This window comes from Ailuropoda melanoleuca, chromosome 8 (assembly GCF_002007445.2).
Source record: "Ailuropoda melanoleuca isolate Jingjing chromosome 8, ASM200744v2, whole genome shotgun sequence".
NCBI classification, from domain to species: Eukaryota; Metazoa; Chordata; class Mammalia; order Carnivora; family Ursidae; genus Ailuropoda; species Ailuropoda melanoleuca.
The window spans coordinates 18302057-18320284 of record NC_048225.1 but is presented as its reverse complement, the minus strand read 5'-3'; the positions used below and the strand labels follow the sequence as shown (position 1 = coordinate 18320284).

The 18228-nt window shown below is 45.7% G+C and overlaps 1 protein-coding gene across 1 annotated transcript in view; it reads left to right on the top strand.

The window, feature by feature from the left end:
- Positions 1–14950, top strand: part of BSX (brain specific homeobox) — a 61372-nt gene extending 46422 nt beyond the window's left edge. Inside the window, exons 4-6 of the mRNA XM_002914081.4 lie at positions 9271–10239; positions 12243–12439; positions 13473–14950. Coding sequence (XP_002914127.2) covers positions 9978–10239; positions 12243–12439; positions 13473–13712 — 699 coding nt within the window. The 5' untranslated portion in view covers positions 9271–9977 and the 3' untranslated portion in view covers positions 13713–14950. The remainder of the gene's footprint in view (positions 1–9270; positions 10240–12242; positions 12440–13472) is intronic.
- Positions 14951–18228: the final 3278 nt, after the last annotated feature.

Here is an 18228-nt window from a genome sequence, read left to right as displayed (position 1 = left end):
GGAGATGTTTCACTTCATATACTTTTTCTAAATTTTAACTTGTGAATTATCTGAATATATTGCCTATAAAACAATTCCTAGTCTAGCCGTAAAACAGAACATGGCCATGACAAGAGATAAAACATGTCAACGTGGTATTTAGCTTATTCCAAAAACTCAGTGAATGGTGTCTCTGCCGACTAAGTGCTACAGACAGGAGTGGTTTTCTGATGGAGAGGGGAATGACCTGGATCTAGATTTGGATGGGATCTGTAGATGGGGGCTGAGGAGAACGATCCTTCCAGAAGGACAGATGAAAGCGTTTTTTAATAATTGAGTTTGGTGAGACGAAGACCTCAGAGGGCAAAGTGAAGGTTCTGTTTTAGTTCGGTTTGAAGAGACTTCCCCAAATACACCAGTCCGTATTTCTTCCCCCCACCAAAACACATGGTGGTTTTTAAAAAAGCGTTTGGTAGGGGCGCCTCCGTGGCTTGGTAAGTTAAGTGTCTAACTCTTGATTTTGACTCGGGTCATGATCTCAGGGTCACAAGCTCAAGCCCATGTCCAGCTCCACTCTGGGCATGGAGCCTGTTTAAAAGTCTCTCTCTCTCCCTCTCCCTCTGCTCCTACACCCCACCCCACTGCCATGTGCACACACACTCTCTCTCTCTCTCTAAAAAAATAAAATAAAATAAAAAAGCCTATGGTATCTCCACACCATCTCGAGGAGCTGCCTGCCTTTCAACCAATAGGGAAGGATCTGGTAACCAGCACTAAATTATTCTTTTACCTGGCAACTGTCAAATAATACTGCAAACCAATCATGGAGGTATCTTCATGTCAATTTTGGGAGAGTCCACTGTGCATTGGAGAGTATTAAGATAAAGTAGATAAAATTAAATCCTTGGTTTAAAAGTGGAAGCAAGATACATATGAGATACATATGAGAAAAGGCCTCCAAATGCATACCCACCTTTTTGCAAGGTACATGTTCAATAAATGTTTGCAGATAAAAACTGAATAAATCACAGAGCTCTTGGCTTTACTATCTGCCAATATTTTTTCTATCCTAACTACAGTGAAGTCTGTATCCTCTTAGTGATGTTTTCCTAATTAAGTAAAATAAACAGAGAAGCTCTTGGTCTTTTTGTTTTGTGTGTTTTGGGTTATATATAGAGACTGTATGAGAGTGTGTGTGTGTGTGTGTGTGTGTGTGTGTGTCTGAAGCAGACATAGGCTTATACTTTTCTTTGTTCCCTGCACTCCCCTACCCTATCTCTCCAAACCACCTCATACAGAGCCTAGCAAAGGTAGGATACCTGGTAAACAGTAAATTCTCTTTGCCTGATTGTTTTCTTCTGTTTGAGGGTGGGAAGAACCAGACTTGGCATTGATCTTTTTTTTTTTAAAGATTTGTATCTATTTATTGGACAGAGAGACACAGTGAGAGAGGTAACACAAGCTGGGGGAGTGGGAGAGGGAGAAGCAGGCTTTCCACTGAGCAGGGAGCCCGATGTCGGGCTTGATCCCAGAACTCTGGGACCATGACCTGAGCCGAAGGCAGATGCTTAACGACTGAGCCACCCAGGCACCCCCAGACTTGGTGTTGATCTTAAAGTATTTTCTAGTTTAATGTTTTTGAACTCTGGCTGTGGGAAAGTTAGATGATGTCATCTTTCTTCAAATCATCTTCAAGGTATCTTCTAGAATTAAATAGATGTTCTCCACTTGTTCCCATTTGTACCCAGGAGAGCACTACCTAGTATAATCACCTCCTTCCCAAGACATTCTTTTTTTTTCTTGGCAAAAAACTCTTCCTGGAATTATATAACTGCTTTTATATAACAACACAGTGTTGGATTTATTAATCATCCATGTCCATGGTAGCCCTAGGGTTCCAGTATTGATTATTTGGGCTTGCTTGTATTGGCTCATCAGGCCACCATCACCGGCTGCACCAGCACTAGTAGTAGGGGGACTTCCTGAGATGTAGCTGTGTGCCAGGCACTGGGCAAAACGCTTTACATATATTACCTTTTTAAAATTGAGATATAATTGACATATAACATTGTGTATGTTCAGGTATATACATTATCTTAATCATTATCTTAATTACTCCCCCAAACTGTCCTATGAGGTAGGCTTAGAGGGGATAAATAAAATTTCCAAGGTCATACAGTGAGCATGCAATGGTGATGGAACCAGATTCTAACCTCCATCTGCTTAACTCCAAGCCCTCTTCTATTTACCACTGGTACTCCATCTTGCTCTCTTCACCTTGAAGTGAGGATGCTAAGTGTGTGTGTGTGTGTGTGTGTGTGTGTGTGTGTGTGTGTGTGTCTTCATTTTCCAAAGTTAAAACTTTGAAACATCCTTTCTGGTATTTTAGGTTCTAGTTTTTGCAGGGAGTGGCATGAATTTATAAATCCTCCAAGGAGAAGAATTGGGGAGGTTGGCCTCTTAAACCAAGGGCTATAGTTTCAGGTTTTACTCCAGATGGGACATAAGCAGCATCTATTATTGCTTTACTTGTTTATTTTTCAAAGATAATGTGGTTGCAATGAATAGACTGTGGACTCTGGGGTCAGAAAAATCTGAGTTCAAATCCTGACATACAAAGCTGGGGGATCTTGAGTTCCTGATTCTACCTAAGTGATCCTCCTTGTCTTTATATATGTAAACAAGAGATGTGACGTTCAAGTAAGAAGACAGCCCAAAGAACACGATGTAGAATGTAAATACTCCTGGGGCGCCTGGGTGGCTCAGTCGTTAAGCGTCTGCCTTTGGCTCAGGGCGTGATCCCGGCGTTATGGGAATCGAGCCCCACATCAGGCTCCTCTACTGGGAGCCTGCTTCTTCCTCTCCCACTCCCCCTGCTTGTGTTCCCTCTTGCTGGCTGTCTCTATCTCTGTCAAGTAAATAAATAAAATCTTTAAAAAAAAAAAAGAATATAAATACTCCATATGTTAATGATGTTGTCTCACTGTAGCTGATCTTTCATTAGATTTATTTTTAGTATTATGATTAACCTCTTTAAAATGTTTAATAGCCATTTATATTTCCTTTTTTGTTAACTGTTTCTTCCTATCTTTTGCCAATTTTTAAACTGTGCTCTTGGTCTTTTTCCTTATTGATTTGTAGGAACTTTTTTTTTAAGATTTTATTTATTTGACAGAGATAGAGACAGCCAGCGAGAGAGGGAACACAAGCAGGGGAAGTGGGAGAGGAAGAAGCAGGCTCATAGCGGAGGAACCTGACATGGGGCTCGATCCCAGAACGCCGGGATCACGCCCTGAGCCGAAGGCAGACGCTTAACAACGGAGCCACCCAGGTGCCCCAGGAACTTTTCTTTTTAAGATTTTATTTATTCATTTGTGAGAGAGAGAGCGAGCAAGCATGGGGTGGGTAGGGGTAGAGGAAGAGAGAGAAGCAGACTCCCCGCTGAGCAGGGAACCCAACATGGGGCTCAATCCCAGGACCCTGGGATCATGACCTGAGATGAAGGCAGATGTTTAACTGACTGAGCCATCCAGGCTCCCCTAGGAACTTTTTGTGTATAACAAATTGTCTCTGTGTCTGGGATATGAATCACAAATACTTTCTATCTGTTTTATTGTTTGTCTTTTTCCTTTGCTTTTGATAATTTTTGGCATGTAGAATTTTAAAAAGTTTAATACAGTTAAATTTATCAGTGTTTTCTTCTTTGGCTTCCAGGCTTTATGGTACAAACGGAAAGACTTTCTTATTTTTGGTTTATTTAAGAAAACCTCTCCAATACTTTTTACTCCTAACTTTGAAGATTGTCTACTACCTTGGTCATTGTCAAGACAAAGTCAATATTATCTTCTTATAGTGCAAACATTTGTAACTTCCATTTCTTTTGGTCCACCAACTTGATTGCATTAGCAATGAAAGTTAGAGGACAAAAATCAATTTGGCTTCGTAAACAGCATTCTCAAACAAAACATAACTGATCCATCATTTTAACAAAAATATACCAAATATTTAGTTTCATGCACAAAGTCCTCTTGGGAAATGTTTACAAGCTCATCTCTCTACCTCATAATAGAGTTTGAAAAGGTTTTACAATCTCTAGCATCAGAAATACATAGTTCATAATGGCAGCATTTTATGCCCCATTATTTTCAAAGCTATGCATACTAATTTGGTATTATTCTTTGAAGTACATTGTATCAATAGGTGCCAAATTTTATTTTAATTTAATTTTTTATTTTATTTTTTTTAAAAGATTTTATTTATTTATTTGACAGAGATAGAGACAGCCAGCGAGAGAGGGAACCCAAGCAGGGGGAGTGGGAGAGGAAGAAGCAGGCTCACAGCAGAGGAGCCTGATGTGGGGCTCGATCCCATAACGCCGGGATCACGCCCTGAGCCGAAGGCAGACGCTTAACCGCTGTGCCACCCAGGCGCCCCTAATTTATTTTTAAAAAGATTGTATTTATTTATTTGTTGGGGGGGAGCGCACAAACAGTGGGAGCAGCAGAGGGAGAAGCAGACTCCCGCTGAGCAGGGAGCCCGATTTGGGACTCGATCTCAGGACCCTGAGATCATGACCTGAGCTGAAGGCAGACACAACCAACTGAGCCACCGAGGCATCCCAGCAGGTTTTAAATCTTTAAATTTTAAATCTGAAAATAGAAGTTGGATGGTTTAGGATAGAAGAAAAGGATATTTAAAAAACTGTTTTGTTAGCCTATTGGTTTTTCTCGGTAATGTATTTGGCTACTTTTTTGGGACTTGATGAGGAAAATGATGGGATCATTCTCATTCCACTAGGTACCTTTTAGAGGATTAAGAAATGATACATCATCTCTCATATCTCATACCTTTAATTCNAATCTTTAAATTTTAAATCTGAAAATAGAAGTTGGATGGTTTAGGATAGAAGAAAAGGATATTTAAAAAACTGTTTTGTTAGCCTATTGGTTTTTCTCGGTAATGTATTTGGCTACTTTTTTGGGACTTGATGAGGAAAATGATGGGATCATTCTCATTCCACTAGGTACCTTTTAGAGGATTAAGAAATGATACATCATCTCTCATATCTCATACCTTTAATTCCCTGCTCTGGGTCTTTCTATCACTTTATGAAGCATGTTTTAAATTAAGATGCCAAAAGCAGCATAGAAAACTTTGAGAGGGCACCTGGGTGGCTCAGTCAGTTAAACGTCTGCCTTCGGCTCAGGTCATGATCCCAGAGTCCTGGGATGGAGCCCCATGTCCCGCTCTGTGATCGGTGGGGGGGGGGTGTGTCTGATTCTCCCTCTCCCTCTGCCCCTTCCCCTACTTGTGCTTTCTCTTTCTCTCTCTCTCTCAAATAAATACATAAAATCATTTTTTTAAAGAAAACTTTGAGAAATAAATGAAAGTTTTGATCCTACAGACTGATATCATCCTGAATGAGCAAACAGGATGGATTTAGCGGTCCTTACGTTAGGAATACTGTGATTTGGATATCCTATCCTTGAATGTGTTCTCATGTGAGTTCACATCCTAATTTCTGGTGTAAAAGCATTATTTGAAGATGCATTTGCAGGAAGCATTCAGTGACTCCTGTTCTTTCTCTAGACATGTCATCCACTTTGATAATGCTTAAAATAAAGTACTCAGATAGAAAGTAACTTGAAACAGACAGCAAGCAATATAATACAAAATGTTATGAGTAAAGTATGTTACTCAGATCCTTCTAAAATACATTTCTTCCCTTATTTTGAAGGCCACTGTATAGGCACCTTGGCTAATGGAACCAGTCTCTTCCTTTGATCATCAATAGAGTTATCTTTTTGGGAAACCAAGTCACAGCTCAGCTGACAGTTTTAGATGAAGCTGACATGAAAGAGAGAAGGACTGTTTAATTATTTGCTCCCTGAAAAACATGTCTTTTCTCTCTTGGAATTCATCAATCTTCAGTTAAGGCCATAGTAGGAGCTCCATCAGATCTTGTGGGTTGGGTGGGGGGAAATACATTTGATCTTTATTTTGTTTTGCTCAGAGCAGTGTGCAAGATCTTGTTTTTTGTGTCAGTCTAGCATACAGCTCCAGCCTGCTGGTTCTAGGTGACAGGTTCTAGTCAAATGAGAATCAACAATGAATGTAATGTAAGTACATTTATTTAATCTCCTAAAGCTTGGAGAAAGCTCGGGAGGGTGTGTAGTGAATAGCCTGGCATATAGTAGATGCTCAACGAATGCTTTCAATAATTGAATATAATGCATGGTTAAAAGGCAAGCATAAGAAAGTACTAGGCTGGCTTCAGCAACTACTTTCCATTTTCTGTGTATGCCTGTCTACATTGGAAAGGGGTAAAAGGGATTGTGGCATTTAACTAGCCATGTGCTGTCCCATAGGTAACCAATAGCCATATGTGGCTATTGAGCACTTGAAATATGACTAGTATAAATTGAGATGTGCAGTAAGGATACAGTACACACTGGATTTTGAGGATTGAGTATTAAAGAATACAAGTACAAAGGAATCTCATTAATGTATTTATTTTGATTCGATGTTGAATATTTTTGGTATATTGGGGCTAAATGAAATATATTAATATTTCACCTGTTTCTTCCTACATTTTAAATGTGACTAGTAGAAAATTTAAAATTACCTGGGTGGCTCACATTATTGGACAGTGCTGGTGTAGACTTTAGAGATAATCTGGGCAGTGAAACATCTCTGCTTTTAAGGGGCAAATTGTTTACAAGCTATTTGAAAAAACATAACTTTTACCTGTTGCAGGGGTTGGCCCTTAAGGGGTGGGGCCAGGTGGCAGGGACGTCCTGTAGGCTCTGGAATGCTTCTTCCTCCTCCCATAGGGCAGACCAGAATTGAACCTTAATAGGAGGCTGGACATCTTTGGGGGCTTCCTTCACTCCAATGCAGAAGTAGGATGGGCCACACAGGGGCCTTGAGGGGAGGGTAGAGAATGGGTTCTGGTAACCCTAGTGTTTCTCCATGGTTCTGCTCAGTAACCCCACCACAGGAGAGAAACTTGCCAGCTTTCTTGACTTTTCCATTTCCTCCAGGGTGTGGGCCATAACTCTAGGAGGAGTCTGTGGTTAGGACCCAACAGACACTGCTGCAGGACAAGACCTGCCTGTATAGCCAGCTATTGGCAGACAGGGCTCAGGTCCCAGAACTCCCAAAGCAAGCCCTAGCTGTGATTATCTGAGCATCCTGGAGAAGGGGGTCTCCCTCCAGGAAAAGGGTGGCGACTGAGGAATTCCTGTCTCCGCCTCCATTTCCAATCCCCTGGTCCCGCCTCCACATCCCCAGGGGCCTGCTTTGGTGTGGGCGGTTGGCACTCTCAGCCACTGAGCTTTGTGTCCCTTGGTTGCAGAAAGGGGAAGGGAAGAGGAGGGAAAAGTCCTACAGTCCTCAAGGTCTTACTCTTTTCCGTAGCTATCCAGTTTTCTCCCTCCCTCTTTTACTTCTTAGTTTCCTGCTGGGGTCTTGGCAAAGGCAGTATAACTGGATCCCCAAGGGAAATGCCTTTAGTCTCCCTCGGTGGTGCTCAGCACTCGGCTCTGGAAAGCGAGTCCCAGGGTGAGCCGAACTAGAAAAAGGGGAGCGTCTCCTCCACGGACTGGGGCCTGAAGAGACACCCTTAGCTTTGGGGGTGAGCAGGGAGCTGAGTGCAGCGTATGTGAAATAAGGGGGAGGGTAAAGACTGAGTAGGCGGTCTACCCCTTCCCTCCCCTTTTCTGCATCCCGAGAACACTCTGATACATGTGTAAGGCAAAATTCTGAGAAAGGGTTTGCAGCGCCTTGGCTCAAAGGTTACAGTCAACCAAAGACATGTTTTTACTGCCCCTGCTCCCAAAAGGACATTCAATAATCTCTTTAACTTCTGCCTGGGAAACAGAAATAGTCTCAGCTCTGGAATGAGGTTGAAATCCCACCCCTAAGGCTGGGTGCAAATCTGTACCCACAGTCTGTGCAGAGACTGAGTGTAGGGAGTGCGCAGGCACAGCTAGGCTGTTTACTGAGGCCAAAGGCTGGTTGTAAACCTGTCACACCCTCAGTAGCCACTCAGCCTTTAGGGTCTTAGGGGACTGGACGGGCTTGGCTTTCACTCGCTGGGTAAGCTCTCACTGAGAGGGAAGTGGGCATTGGTAAAGTATGGACCCTCACCCCCAGCTCCACTTTACAAGTCCCCTTGGTTTTGGTTTCCCCCAGCACTGTGAGAGATCAATAGACCAGGGCTCAAGAGGGAGAACGACTCCTGAAAGTCTACTCTTTTCCCTCTCTGGCTGCCTGTTCTCGCGTTTTCAGTCCTTAATCAGTATAATCAGTTAAAAAAAAAGAAAGCACAGTTCAGACTCCCCGACAAAGCGTTCTGACTTCCTTTAGATGCCTACTTGCCAAGACCTTGCTTTAAAGTTACTTCCCCCCTTCTTCCCTCTTCCTCTTCCTCTCCTCATCTATTTACCATTTACCGGTTCATCCCTATGGAATACGATGCTCCCACTTCCTGGAGCACTGTAGTTTGGGGCCTAATTGATTCTGGTAATTAATTTGTTCTACCTGCTAGATCAGATGGAAATCCTACCCGTGTGCCCAAGGATTAGCACTTGGCTTTCTAACACCTCCTCTAATTATCTAATAGCATGGGTTGTGAGGACTCAGTCTCTATTAAAACACTTTTACTATTAGCAGTAGTGATTGGAATTGTGGTGACGACTAGATTTCAACAAATTAGAGCTTAAAAATGGGGAGATGGAAGAGAAGTGGCTTCTTTTAATTTCCCTGAGTTTAACATCAATAATTAGAGCAATTTTCAGCGATGCGAGCTGAAATTACCCCTGCTGTGCTGTAGATGATCACCTTAATTTTAGCAAATTGACTCCAGGGAAATAAATGTGACAGATTAGAAAGAGACAAACAGGAAAACAAAAACACAAAACAAAACAAAACAAAACAAAAAAACAAAAAACCCCCAAACAACCAAACAACCAAAACCAAAAGATTGCGAGGGAAGGAAATGAAAAGAAAGGCTGGGAAAGAACAGACGACAAAAATCTAGTACAATTATTTTGGTGGGTTAGGGTTGAAGGTGGTAGTATGGCAGAAATAGGAAGCTGTGTGAGCGAAATGAAAAGGAAGTAAGGGAAATTTGAGGAGAAATGGAGGCTGGCATTAAAAAGTAACTCTGCACATGCTTACCCAGACCAAGTTACTTCCTAATGTAGGTATAACTTCCCTCATACCACCCTCTATAACTGAGGGAAAGCATGTTATGATCATCGACATTTTATTTATTTACCTCAACAGTCCTTCCGTGCCTCAGCCAGCGGCTGAAGTTGGGTGTAGCAGATATGGACCTTCTTCTCACTTCTCCCCTTCTCCATCCCGCTAGCATGTCTCTAAACTTGGAAAACCCAGGACCAGATGCCAAAATAAATGCCTTATCCCCATTGCTTTGGGATGCTTTAAATGCTTTTTGCTCTCTAAAGTGGAGTCTGTCGAATGACAGAGACTTTTTCTTTTTAGCTTTCTTTTAAAATGCCTGAGAGCCAAAAAAAAAAAGGAAACAAAGAAAGAAAAAAAGAAAGAAAAAGAAAAGAAAAGAAAGAGAAAGAAAAGAAAAAGCTCAAATTGAGGTTGAGAGACCAACATCGTAGGAGCAAGAACCCGGTCCGCTCCGCTCTTCCCGGGCCTGGCCGCTCATATTCAGCACCGCGGACAGCTCCCCGCCCCGCCCCAAGCCCACCGCACCCTCCCCTCCGCCGCTGGCAGCCTTGCCATTGGCTCTCCCAGCTCCCCTCTTGAAGCTGCCAATTCTACACGTAGACCCAACCTACCCAGGAGCTTGTCTTCTCGCCTCTCCAGCGCCCGGGGTAGCCCAGGCCCGGGAGAGAGCCGCGGGGCTTCCGAGTCTCGGAGGGTGGTTGTCGGCACTCGACCAGGCTTGCTGAGACGCTGCCCGCTTTCTACACTTCGTCCCCGGCCCTCGCCCTGTGACAGACGCTTGGCTCAAGATGAATCTCAACTTCACCTCCCCTTTACACCCTGCGTCTTCTCAGAGGCCCACGTCCTTCTTCATTGAGGACATCCTGCTGCACAAGCCCAAGCCGCTAAGGGAGATGGCCCCTGACCACTTCGCCAGCTCTCTGGCCTCCCGGGTGCCTCTGCTAGACTATGGCTACCCCCTCATGCCCACACCCACCCTTCTGGCTCCTCACCCCCATCACCCTCTGCATAAGGCAGACCACCACCACCCCTATTTCCTCACCACCTCGGGTAAGTAACAGGGGCCTCAAGGTTTGGGGAGCAAGAGACTAGGTCTCCCAGCACAGACCCTAAGCCTGTGATAGAAGAAAGGCCAGAGGTGATTTGGCCTGGCTTGGCAGCTTCCTTCCCTGAGTGACCGTGGAACATTGGGGATATGGCTGAGAGCATGCAGAGCTCCCTTGAGGCATGCCAGCCCGTGGGGATAAGTCGTGGTCACTCCGCACGCTTTCTAATGGAGGAAACATTCCTATCCAAGGGTGGCTGGAGGTTTTTTACAATATTCTTGGTGGATAGTGCTCGGTCTCCTTCCTCGTGGTCTTCCTGGCCACTTTGGTCCAGCTCTCAATCCTGATTCTCTGCCTCCCCTTGCTCTAGGGGAGACCCCTGACCACCCCACCCCATGGAGCAGAACTCCACTTTCCAGCTTATTAACTCCAAAGGCTCCAGCGGGGCCAGTTCTCTCCTCTCTGGTGCTGAGTATTCACAGATATACTGCAGGGGCTTAGAAGTGAATGAGGGTTGGGGGTATTCCGAGGACTGAAGGTTTGACCTGGCCAGAATAAGATGAAAAGGGTAAGGAAAGAAATGGGGGGTAGGGTGGGGGAGGAGGGATGCTGCTCCTCTTTAAGCCTCTGTACTCCCAATGTCTAACTCACAATCTTGAGGTCAGCTGCCCTCCTCTGCCCTGGTTGCTGGTGAAGCTGGAGCCCCACACCAAAGTATTTTGATTTTCCATGAATGACAAAGACTGGGGGCCAGCAAAGTGGTTGGGACAGGAAGATGTGAGGAAATACCCAGATTTTTTCTGCCGCACTCTGCAAGGCCACATTCTTTTTTTTCTTCTTCGGCATTTTCATTCCAATTGAAATATAATAATTCCTTCAATCCAGATGCAGAGCACAGGCGGGAAACAACCCCGTCTTGATGAGGGCTGTGGAGACACAGGAGACAGTTTGTGAAATGTGTGCTCTGGAATCTATGACAAAAGCTAAAAGTTTTTGTGAAGCGGTAAAACCCAGATTGTGAGGCACTAGGTTGGCAGGGCAATTATAGAAGCTATGTTGAAGCCTGCATCTTGGTTTTCATTTTGGTATTGGCCTCACTATCTGGCCAGTGACAGTCTCTTCTGGACTGCACCCATGTTCCCCCCAAATAGCAGTGGCCAAAGCCCGGGATGCTGGAATTGCTTGCCCCCCCCCACGCCTTGGCAGAAATTGATGTCTGTGGCAGTTTACTTGGTGTGTCTCAGACACCATAATGCCTGTGGAGGTGAGGAAAGACGAGAGAAGTCTCCCCTAACCTGGCCTGGGTGGGGTAGGGTGGGGAAAGCCCTTCAATCCTTCTGCTTAGGGTTGGAGAGAAAGAATGAGAAAAAGGATGAGGACCAGATTAGAGATCGGGTCCCCAGCGGGACCCCACAACTGATAAGGAACGTGCCAGGTGGGAATTGCCCCTCTGTTCTTGCTCCTGATGAGAGAGTTTTGGTCTGTTCCCTTTGACTGCAGGCAGGAGAATGGGGGCTCGGAAAAGAAGAGAGGTGTTTTTCAGTGGGGTTGGGAGGCATGGCCACATTCATGCCTCTACTAGCCCCAGAACTAAGCGGAGTGTCGTCAGGGGTATGGAAGGGTGGTGGCTGGGCAGAACAGCTACTGGGCCAGACGTCGTTTGCAAGAAAACTTCGGGAGGCGCAACGGAGGTCTGGCAGACGCTGTGAGAGTCTTTCCAAGAAGACATTTCTTAAGGCCTCAGATTTTAAAATTTTCTTTTCCATTTTACTTACTGTTCATTGTTTGTAGGTCTAGATGACCTGCCGGATAAAGATCTCCAAGCGCTATTCTTTATTTTCCCTGCCCTATGATTCCTGGGAGAATGGCTGGAGAAGCTTTGGGGCGACGAGGGGACTAGCGGAGGCAAGAAGCGGAGGGAGGCGCTGGGGACCCGGGTCCGGGGTGCGGCGGAGGTGACATCCGGGGGATCGGGCTCTACCCACTCACCGGCTTTTCTCTCTGCAGGGGTGCCGGTGCCGGCGTTGTTCCCGCACCCCCAGCACACCGAGCTGCCGGGGAAGCACTGCCGCCGCCGCAAAGCTCGCACGGTTTTCTCGGACTCGCAGCTTTCCGGCCTGGAGAAGAGATTCGAGATCCAGCGCTACCTGTCCACGCCGGAGCGGGTGGAACTGGCCACGGCCCTCAGCCTGTCCGAGACGCAGGTGGGCCCGAGGGGGGCAGTTCCTGATCTCCGTGGCTCTTCCCTCTCCCCTTAACTCCTACCATCTCTGCACCTAGTGCGGAGCTTTTGAGTGGGGGTGACCCCTCTCCCCTTTATTCAGGCTTCTCCAAAGATCCTTAGTAAAAGTACGGACACGTCCAAACTCAGGTCAGAATTACCGAAGCATCATCTCCCCAGCGAGCTCTGGACAGGGAGGAGAGACTCCTCTGATAAGCTGATGATCACTCCCAGTTTGAGATCAGTTGTGTGCCGCCCTCCGCCCCCCCACCCCCGCATCTGGGCTGTAACCCTGGTCCGACGTAAAATAAGGGACTAGACGGGTTCTTGTTCTGAGAGCAGTCCACACAGCGAAAATTTTCCCCTTATTTTCTTAATCTCCCTCACAGACGCAAGCCCTCAAATCCAGCCTCCCCTTTCCCCCCACTGTAATGTAAGCGTCCTCCTTATTGCTCTGTCCTGAGAGGGAGAACTGTTTTCACCTTCCAGATCCTGTTCACCTGCAACCTTAAAACTCCTTCCTCCACTTCCTCTTTCTTATATTCTCTGTACCTGGGAGCCCAACTTGCTGTGAAATCATAAGCCCCGCCGGGGCGCCCTTGACTTTTCTCTCGGATGAGAACCAGCAAGATTGATTCTCATCTTCCTGCCTAGCGAGACCAGGTGTTTAGCGGCCAAAATGGGGAGAACGTAAGTTAAACATAAAGGAGACTGATCGACGCAGCACTTACTACTATTAGTACTTACAGTTGATAATAGTATTAGTATTAACTAAGCACCCCATTTTGACCTTTATCGTTATTTTGGACAATTACTTCCAGGAGCCTTAGGATGCTTGATTCTCATTCAGCCTAACACTATAACTTGCCCGCACTTCAGGTGTGATTTAACCCAGCTCTTGGATAATTCGTGAATGCGTTCAGTCTGTTTTCCTAACCCCCAGCTATCTCTCAGATCTTAGTAACTCTGAGTCTGAAGGGAATGACGCGGTTGTATTTTTTTCTCCCTAAAATCAGGTGAAAACGTGGTTCCAGAACCGCCGCATGAAGCATAAAAAGCAGCTGAGAAAAAGTCAGGATGAGCCCAAAGCGCCAGATGGGCCCGAGAGCCCTGACGGCAGCCCCCGCGGCCCAGAGGCCGCACCTGCCGAGGCTCGGCTGGGCCTGCCCGCCGGCCCCTTCGTGCTGACCGAGCCCGAGGACGAGGTGGACATTGGGGACGAGGGGGAGCTGGGCCGGGGGCCGCACGTGCTCTGAGCCGCGTGGCTGGGGAGGCCGGGAGGACGCGGCGGGGCGGGACGCGGTTCCCTCCGGAGCCGGAACGCTCGGACTTGGGTCCGGGGGCTGGCCTCCGAGCTGCGCTCCTGGAAGACAAACAAAACACACCTGTCAACCCTCGAACTCGCGCGGAGCCCCAGCGGCTCGGCCCACGCCCTCCCCCCTCTCCCTCTCGCCGGGCCCCTGCCGGGCGAGCGTGCACCTGCGTTAGCTCATTCCCGCGCCCCGCGTCTTAAGTGGCGCAAGCTGGGCCCTGGGCTCTCGGCTCTCTAAAGCCGCTGCGATCGCAGAGCTTCTCGGCCCTCTCTTGTCCGCTACCTGCCCCCAGCTCCGTTGTCCAGGCTCCGCGACCTCTCCACTCGGACCCTTTGCCTTTCCTTGGGTAGACCGATTGGCTGCAGGTAAGGGACCGGGGGTGTGGGCCTTCCGCTCTGCGGGGATCCAGGTAGAACCACAACCAGATGCTTAAGATGTCTGTGCCGGACAGACTCGCGCGCTGCTAGCCACTAACCTCCCACTGGGGTTCCCCCCATCTCTAACTCAAAAACTAAGGCGACAACCCCTCCTCAGGGCGGCGCTTCCATTCTCTCCCGTCACTGTTCCCCTCCTGAGCTTCCGGTTCGGCACCCTGGCACCCTTAAGCTTGTGGCCTCCGGGCACAGCCGCTCTATGCGCCCCCCGCCCCACACCCGTCCCGGTACTGAGCGGCGACCAAGCGCGGCGAGAAACTTGGGCAGGAAAACTTACCGAGCAATTTCTGCCTCCCGACCTTGCTGCACCTGTCCCGCACCTTACACGTCCCATGGGCTACTGGTATTTTAAAAGTGAGTGTTCCTTGGGCTGTGTGTGGAAGTGCTCATTTTAGTTGCATTTTTAAGGAATGCGGAGTTTTAGCGAGACTAAAGCTAAATACGCATCCCCTTCCGGACGTGCACTTGTTTGTGGACTATTGAGGTGGGGCAGGAGTCTGGCCCAGCGCGTCGCCCCTCTGCCTTTCCCCTAGGAGGTCTTCTATTTTCTCCCCCGGCTTGCAGTCTCTTTAGATAATAAAGGGCTCGCCGCGCAAAACTGGGAACGAACCGAGTTTCCGGGAATCGTTTGTTAACGCGTCCTCCTCCGCGCACGCCCCCTCCCCTCCGCCCCAGGCGGTGTCCAGGTCTCGAAAGGAATGAACAGGGCTAATAACCTTTCGTTGACCGATCCCCTCACTCCCACCCCGATTTTTCTGTTTTTAATCGTTTTACAGTCTTGTGTTCCACCTGTGTGGAAATGGTATTTTTTGACTCTCAAATACCGAAGGGACAGAGATCCCTTGATATCTGGAGTTTGAAATTACGTTAACAAATTGTGTGATGACACTACGCACCCAGGCGACCTCAGCTTCCGGTCTTCTTTTGGTTATGGTTGTGTATTTAGGTAAGTGAGCCCAGGAAGGCTGGAAAAGAGTGTGTGGCTAAGTGGAATCCTGACCCTTGGGTTCGAATGATGAATAATAATTATAGAGACTATGGCCCTGTGAGCTTGGGTTACAGTTAATCTTTTTTTGTTTCCTTGTTTTTCTAAAAGAGGATGAATCCTAAATATCTCGCTAGATGTAAGTTTATGCATGTAGCGTAGGATTTTCTTCTCTTTTCTTTCTTTTTTCTACAGGTTTGTTCCAGGAAACAAGATAAGTGTCAGGGTGAGACTTTATCCAATCGTCATCATTTAGGAGACCAAGCTATTGCTTTAAAAACATAACCCTTGTAGAGCTGTTTGGATTTTCCACGGTGCTCATTATGAGCCAAGATCTAATGAGTCACAGGCAACAAAGATCAATTTTCCCTCTCATAGTTAAGGAAATCGAGGGTTGACAAGATTGAAGGATCCACCTATGAAATTAGTACTTGCTGAAGTCAAAGCAAGACTAAAAAAAAAAAAAAAAAAAAAAAAAAACCCTTTTCCTTGTTCATTTCTTTGTCCCACACACTGTTTTCTTGTAACAATGCGCTGGTTGGCATTGTGCCTTTATCACTTTCTACGATCACCTTTCCCATTGATTTAGATTGTGTAGATGTGCTATTAAAAACAAATCTACACTCCGATTTCTCCTCTCTCCCTGTTCAGATAATGACAGTACCTTTTTAAGGCAGGAGTTTTGGGCAAGTGCTTTACAATAAGACAAAAGACTTGGTTATGGGGGGAGTGATTTGTGAATACTTGGAAAGGAAAGTGGATACTATTACAGGTGAGGAGAATCTCAGATTCTTCTAATACTAGAAAGAAGAGCTTCTAAAAGGGATTTGGGGAGAATCTTTAAAGTGGGTAGAAATATTATGTTTTTGGAGGACATTTTTAAAAAATTTAAATTAGATGCTTAACACAAACCCCAGGGCTCCAGACATTTAGATCCTTCTTCTGTCTTCACAAGAAGATGCCAGGCTTTATTTTGGTTCTGAGAGCAGCACATTAGGCACATTTCATGATCTTTTGAAAAGGCAGGTAAATAGGATACATTGTTAGCGTGGGCACAGCTCTGCCTGATTAGAGGCAGAATGAATCATGGAGCCAGGGAACGGCTGTATCTTTGATTCATGAGCATTAAACATGGAAAGATGTTCGTTCTGTCCTATCATGGTCCTCCCTTTGTGGCTGTTCCTGGCCAGAGGAAGCGGGAAGGGAAGAGCTCACACCTGTAGCACCAGCCCCCCTGACTGTGGCATGGTTTTCTCATCAGACGGTATTCCCTGAAATTGATGGCACACAATTCAATAGCAAAGTTCTCTTGGTTTTCCTTTCCTTTTTTTTTTTTTTTATACACAGCGGATTAGTGATGATAGTAGAGGATAGACACAATTTAGTTTCAATTTAATGTAGTATGATGGCAGTGTTTAGTTTTGGCCTTCAATACCGATCAAAGCCTCCATAGGCTGAAGAGGTATTTTGTCTGAATTACCTCGGCTTTTGCCTCAATTCAGTTTGACTTGGTGGTAAAGATCTGACAGAACCACATTCACTATGATCTTTTAAAGACCTAGCCTGAGCCTGAAGGGGCAAAAACCTCTTAAAATAGCCAAGGTGGGCACATCATCCTACATATAATCCCAAATGGAGTAAATAATCTGTTCTGAATTTGTTCTTAATGCTGTTTGCAATGGACTTCATTTCGCAGATTCTCAGAGAGGGACTCTTGATATTATTTCTGCTCACATGACGTAGGAACATAAATTGACAACACACCATCCTGCCCAGTATTAGTGGATAGTGGCACCACGAAATAATTAATTGGAATTCATGACACCACTTCAAAAGGTAGAGGACTGGCTCATGTCAATGTGTTCGATAANAACATAAATGGACAACACCCATCCTGCCCAGTATTAGTGGATAGTGGCACCAAGAAATAATTAATTGGAATTCATGACACCACTTCAAAAGGTAGAGGACTGGCTCATGTCAATGTGTTCGATAACTAGACATAAAAATATGTGAAGGCACAAAGCAAGCAGAATGCTTTTTGGTGCTAAGAGAATCGTGCAATAAAGATATTGCTTGAAGCAGTGACTCCCTGGTCTTCTTGAGTTGGGCTCAACACATGTGTGGAATAATGAGTTAAGGAAATATTTTACATTTATGTTGTATTCTTGGCATCACATTTTATAGAAGCTGTTGACAAGCTAAAATCCATCCAGTATACAAGAACCTGGATAGTAAAAGGTGTGGAAAACACAAAGGAGTGTGAGCTTTTTAGCTTAGAGAAGCCAAGTATTGGGCAAGGGTGGGAGAGGAGATTAGCTATGATAGTTGTATTTGAACGGTTGCAGGGCTACTTGGTATCAAGGGGTATATCGAGGCAGCTCTGCCAAAGAAGGCAGAACCTGAACCAATGCGTGGTTCCAGGGAAACAGGTTGTGGAACAACGTTTGCATACCTCCTGTAGGACAGGTAGCGTGCTGTCTGTCAATAGGACAGGCTAAGTCCAGAAAACACTAATCCCCTTTCACTAGAAAAGTTTGAGCAGAAGCTGGAAAGCAAAACACTAGGGGCTAGAAGGCTCTGTTATGGTTTTTCCTTGATGAGAAGGTGAATTGGTTTGGCTTTTCTAGCCCCTAAGAGCCTAGTATCCTCTCTCCTTTTTGTAGAAAAGGAACTATAAATTCCAACTTACTAAAGTTACTTGTCCTATCACTAAAAAGATCTCAGTTCGTGTGTTCTAAATAAATATATCCATAACAATAAGAAGAATTAAGAGAAACCAGAAAATGAAAAGGGTATTCTTTTACTCATTAAGGAAGTCTTTTACACCCCATTGGAGAAAGTAAGACAACAAAGCGAGGATCCCTGGAGTTAAGGACAACTGGATAGTCAGGAAGGGATGGTCAGTGTTAGAGACCTTTAACAAAATCTAAGCCCTTCATTTCATAAGTGAAGAAATTAGGATCCAGGTATAATGAATGCCTTGTCAGTGTTAAACAGACTGGCAGAATTCAGACTAGAAGCCAGTTTTCACGATCCT